This window comes from Astatotilapia calliptera, chromosome 7 (assembly GCF_900246225.1).
Source record: "Astatotilapia calliptera chromosome 7, fAstCal1.2, whole genome shotgun sequence".
In the NCBI taxonomy this organism is placed as follows: domain Eukaryota; kingdom Metazoa; phylum Chordata; class Actinopteri; order Cichliformes; family Cichlidae; genus Astatotilapia; species Astatotilapia calliptera.
The window spans coordinates 63,873,468-63,879,467 of NC_039308.1; the positions used below are offsets into that span (position 1 = coordinate 63,873,468).

The 6,000-nt window shown below is 40.0% G+C and overlaps 1 protein-coding gene across 2 annotated transcripts in view; it reads left to right on the forward strand.

Annotated features, from left to right (window-relative positions):
- Nucleotides 1–4,432, forward strand: part of slc41a2a (solute carrier family 41 member 2a) — a 28,294-nt gene extending 23,862 nt beyond the window's left edge. For both annotated transcript variants that reach the window (XM_026176544.1, XM_026176545.1), the window contains exons 9-11: nt 3,465–3,596; nt 3,675–3,823; nt 3,915–4,432. In XM_026176544.1, coding sequence (XP_026032329.1) covers nt 3,465–3,596; nt 3,675–3,823; nt 3,915–4,091 — 458 coding nt within the window. In that variant the 3' untranslated portion in view covers nt 4,092–4,432. The remainder of the gene's footprint in view (nt 1–3,464; nt 3,597–3,674; nt 3,824–3,914) is intronic.
- The last annotated feature ends 1,568 nt before the right edge of the window (nt 4,433–6,000 follow it).

The window sequence follows — 6,000 nt, forward strand, 5'->3', positions numbered from 1 at the left end:
AAATAATTATGGTACTTTTCACACATAATATTTCTCATTCAATGAAACACTAGTCAAAATATTAATGAGGATTTTTACTTCCCACTTTCCCTTCAGCAAAGTAGCATTTTGTGTTTTTCTCTTAGGAAGCTTATGGTGGAAATGCTATTTTTTCCTTTTGTTTGTGTCACATTTTATGGTATTTGTAGCTCTGAAACATGACCAGAAGTCTGATTTTGGGACTGTCATGGTCCTGGGTCGTGCGACCCAGTGTTTTGTGTTTTAGCCTATTTTGATGTTTATTCTTTGTTTAGGGTCACTAAGGCAGTCCAGCCATTTGTACATACTACCCGTGTATTAAGTCTCCCTTGCCCTTCGTGTGGTTATGTCATCTCCCCTGTACTACGTCTCCCCGGTTCATGTGTCTTGTCTAATCTCCATGTTTCCTGTTTTACTTTGAAAGTCTGTATTCACGGTCAGTGTATTCAGTTTCACTCCTTCTGTCCTGTCGTTAAGTTCATGTGTGTCAGCTGTGTTCCCATGTGTGGCCACTTCCCCTGATCATCCCTCATGTGTATTTAGTCTCTGTGTTTCATACAGTCTGTCTCGCGTCGTCTGTGTTATCTCCCCTACCCCTTGTCATAGTATCCCAGCCATAGTTTGTATTTTGCAGTCTAAATCTCATTAGAGTCATAGTTTCCCAGTCTATGTTCAGGTTTTCCCTCAGTTACTTTGTTGTTCTTTTCCATGAGTTTTCAGCCATAATAAAAGGCTCGTTTTGGTTGGAATCCACTCCTGCATCCTCGTTTGTGTTCGCACCTGGGTCCACCACACACCTTTCCGCACGGTCTGCCTCCGCAGACCTTGACAGGGACAGTACAATTCTTAGAAACACATATAAAAATACAACTAATCCATTAGTCACAGTACAGAAACGAGCACTGCGTATTATTCACAAGGCTGGTTATCTAGATCATACTCACAAACTCTTTCTTCAGGCAAAGTCAGGATCTGGTTAATTACAATACATCTATAATCTTATACAAAGCCTTTAATAAACTTCTACCTACAAATTTACAAATTATATTTGAAATTCGAGAAAGGGTTTATAATGTGAGAGGCTTCGGGGAATTCAAATTACCCAGAACTCGAACAACCCGTAAAGGTTTTTGTGTGTCTGTATGTGGTGTGAAAATCTGGAATAGTCTGAGTTTACAACTGAAACAATGCAAAAACATTCATAGATTTAAATTCCTCTACAAACAGTTGGTCTGGTCACAGTATACTCAATGATGGTTTAGTGTGCTCTGTAATGTCTGTTCTCTTACCATTGCTGGTATGGATTCCAAAAAAAAAAAAAAAAAGTGTGCGTATGTATGTACATATATATAGTTGGTGGAGTTTGGGACGGAGTTTGTATGGCCGGATATACAAACTCCGTCCCAAACTCCACCAACTGGGACTTAACTCCTCTCTGTGCAACTGGATTGTGGACTTCCTCACTAACCGTAGACAGAGTGTCAGAGTGGGTAAGAACACCTCTTCCACCCTTGTGGTCAACACCGGTGCCCCTCAGGGGTTTGTTCTGAGCCCTCTGCTATACACTCTCTTCACCCATGACTGTATTTCCTCCTGCGCGTCCAATCTCATTGTTAAGTTTGCAGATGACACTACAGTGCTCGGACTTATATCCAACAACGATGAGACAAACTATAGGACAGAGGTGCAACAACTAGAGTCATGGTGCCACGACAATAACTTGGTCTTAAACACCAAAAAGACCAAGGAGATCATTGTAGATTTCCGGAAGAGGGGTCATAACAACCATCTGCCTCTCTTCATTGGCAGTGAGGCGGTGGAGAGGGTGAGCAGTTTTAAATTCTTGGGGGTAACTGTGACCGAGGACCTGTCCTGGGGCAACCATATCACCTCAGTTGCACGGAAGGCCCAACAGCGCCTCTACTACCTGAGGAGACTGCGGAGCGCACACATTCCCAGATCTCTGATGTTGAACTTCTACAACTGTGCCATCAGCAGCGTTCTGACGTATGGATTTCTAGTGTGGTTCCCCAGCTGCACCAAGGCCGATCAGCAAGCACTCCAGCGGGTGGTGAAAGAAGCTGGCAGAATTATTGGAACAAGTCTGCCAGAGATCAGTAATATCTTCCCCACTCGCTGTCTGAGGAGGGTGCACAGTATCCTGCGGGACCAACATCACCCTGCGTGCCACCTTTTCCATCTGCTGCCCTCAGGGAGAAGGTACAGGTCTATACAGGCCAGAACATCCAGACTGGCCAACAGCCTGTATCCACAGGCTGTGAGGCTCCTGAACTCTCTGCCCCCCTCTCACGGACAATAACCATATCCAACTTCTTAATAGCAATGAACTGGTCTGCATTGGTGCATCATATCTTTATTCTCTTCCCCCTCCTGCCCCCCCCCCCCTCTTTCGTAAATAGATAACTATCATATCTGATATCATATCTCACAGTACAATAATATTGAATGGGTTGCATTGTTGTATTTTGTCATGTTTCTCAGGTCTTTGTCTGAATTTCTACGAACATTATTGCTAAGGATTGTCTTATTGCATTGGAGTCACACTGGGTTAAATATGTACACTTGGGTTTTAAGGGGTATTTATTATTTTCTTCTTTTTTTGGGTTGTATGGAAGCCCCAAACGCAATTTCATTGTTCTTGACAATGACAATAAATAAATACTACTACTACATGTGTGTGTAGATATATATGTATGTATGTATGTATGTGTGTTTGTCACTATGTAATTATTATTGCCTGTTACCTGTGGTAACGCAATTTATAATTATTATATATTCTGTATTTAGTTATGATGGTTCTAATTGTTGTTTGCGAGCTGCCGTTGAGATGCTTGCATGTGCCCGCGGCTGTTGATGGTTTGTTTGGTTGTAACGATGGGCGTAGCTGTGGGAAGCTTATTGTTTTTGTTGATGAGTGAGTATAGGGGTGGGATTTAATAAGTTTTCTTCGTCCCACTCCTTTTCAGGTAATTTTTGTTTTTTGTTTTGTGCACTTTATGTTCAATATATGTATTTTGTTGTGCCTGAAATGAATTTTAAAAAAGTTTTTGACTCTCATGCTAATTGTGGCACAGTTTCAGAATCAGAATCAGAATCAGAATGGGTTTATTGCCAGATGTTGAGGTTTACAACATTAGGAAATTGCCTTTCCCTTGTTTTGTCACAGCACACAATATAAGATAAGATAAGATGACCTTTATTAGTCCCACAGGTGGGAAATTTGTTTGTTACAGCAAAAGTGCAACGTTATGTATATAAAAAAAAAAAAATATATATATATATATATATTTATTTTTATTTTTTTCCTGACAGTGCATACATACATTAGGTTGGTCACCAGTTGAATGTTCTCCTTTTTTGTTCATATTCTTTATTCTTTACTTGCACAAAAGCTGGCTTAAATGCTCCTTTTCTTTTCTCATGAGGTGTTGGCGGAAATCTCGTTTCCATACAATCTAGTCGTATTTCAACTCATCTGCATTTGAAATACTCACCGGGGCAGTTGCCTGAGGGTCGACAGAGCTGTTCCAACCCTTGGCACACATTCTTTGGTTCAGGTAAAAATCAAATTTGAAACAATTTACATAATAAACACAGTTTGCCAACACAATCTGACGTTCACCTTTGTTGGGCAGGAGCAAACCATCGATCTGCTAAGATTCTGCTTCTCCTGGTGATCCCTGGTCAGTTGATCTTCTTACATGTTATTCACCTGATCAAAGGAGGCCACACTTTGCCAAGTCCTCTCTTCACCATCGCCTTCTTGTTTGCATCTTTGATTCAGGTAAGTCAAATGTGCACTGACAGGCTATTTCTCTTTGCATAGAGCAACTTAGTCTGCTGTGATCTTATGTCTCATTCTTTGTTTTTTTTAGGTGTTAATTCTGCTCTGCATGGCTGACTGTTTGGTTCACTGTTTGTGGAGGAGGGGTAAAGACCCCGACAGTTACTCAATACCTTACCTCACAGCCCTTGGAGATCTTCTAGGGACTGCTCTACTTTCAATTGCTTTTCTCATGCTGTGGTGCATTGGTGATCCAGGCAGTGTGTAGATTCAAAATGAGAAAACAAAACCCTTATAGTGCTTATTATTTTAAAAGGCAAAATGCAAGTAATACTGAAGATTTGCAACACACAAATGTGCCTTCACCTTTATGAACAAGTAACACAGTTTTCTGCCTTAAGGTGTTTATTTAAAACACAAGAAACACACCTACAGGACACATACAAATACTCTTAATTTTTGCACATTTCACATCTTTGTGTCTGTCTAATCCACTGCAAACCATCATGTACTTACAAAGTCAGGACGTCACGAAAACAGACAAACCATGACAGCGAGAGTGCAATTTTTTTCATCTTGTGCTTCACTGTGTGTGTGTGTGTGTGTGTGTGTGTGTGTGTGTGTGTGTGTGTGTGTGTGTGTGTGTGTGTTGTCACAATATGTTTTTTTTCCCCCTGTAATTTCTCTTAGTACAGAAATGAAAGTGCAATGAAACATTATGTGGAGGCCTATTCAGATGTATTGCATTTTAAATCTTTTTTTATAATGTTGCAAATTTGTATTCAGTGTATTTTGCTATGTCTGAAAAAGTACATTAAGTGGTAGAAACCAGCTACTGTGTCTCTTGTCTTTCCGTTTCAGATAGTTTTGAGATAATAGAAAGGCTGATGAATGAACACAGAAAAGGCAGAACAGTCCAGCTTAGTAACAACACAATAACGTACTATGTAGCAGCTGTAAACCTATCTGGGGGCTCTAGTAATGAAGCTACTGAATGTTAAACAAATTCTTCTTAATCTTTCTTTGTCTACCAGTAGAGTTAACAGCAGCCCCAAGAACTGTATGTGCAAAAGTTATGAAATTTGGGACCATATCTGGGAAAAGTCCCTCCACAGTTTTGCCTCTGAGTCTGGATTGCTCACCTAAAGATTGAAGTCAAATGTGTGATGTTCAAAAATGGGATGCTTTTAAATTTCTTGGACAAAGTCGGGTTCAAAGCACACTGTGTTAAAAAAAGAAAGAAATTTAACATTTAACATGACACAATTTCACTATTGTGATTTTTAAAGTGACTTATGTCAGCTGACTAACTGGAGAATAAAATGAGCACGGATCAATCGGTTCCCTTATTTGTGCAAAAAAACCCAAGAAACTCAAAAACAAAGCAAACTTAAATGTAACAAATATAAGTAAAGTGTGGGAAAGAAAAACATTTGGGATTTCAAAAAAGAATAAAATCTAGTTGAGCTGCTGCACCAGAAGCCTTATTTGTATGATGTGTTCTGCAGCTGTTATCACTATCATACTTACGTGAGTCTGTGTTATCATTATACAACCTTTATGCATTAATCTTGACTTCTCGCCAAAATTTAGTGATCCACGTCACACATTGTGGCATCATGCCACACATGATCGCAACAAACTGCTGAAACTGCACAGTATGAAGGCGCCTTTAAACCAAGATCTCGTGGGTCTGGTATGCACCGACATCAAATTTGTCTCTCAGAAAAGTATAATTTGACCTTTGATGACTCTGCAGTCACAAAATAAAATGTTCCTGTCACTGTTTCCTGCTTGCTTCCGAGTATGTTATCTATGATATCTATGACAGCTGCACACAGCTATTATGTGCTCAGAAGCATGAAGAAATTATGGCATTAAATTGAGACATGATGATTAATGATAGTAAGCACAAGATTACAAAGACAAGCTTCCATAATAATTCATGAGAAATTTTAAAACATAAAAACAAATCTCTCTCTCTCTCTCTCTCTCTCTCTCTCTCTCTCTCTCTCTCTCTCTCTCTCTCTCTCTCTCTCTCTCTCTCTCTCTCTCTCTCTCTCTCTCTCTCTCTCTCTCACACACACACACACACACACACACACACACACACACACACACACACACACACCTCTCAAGCTATGAATTTCTCATATACCTGCAAACCTTTTCCTTCC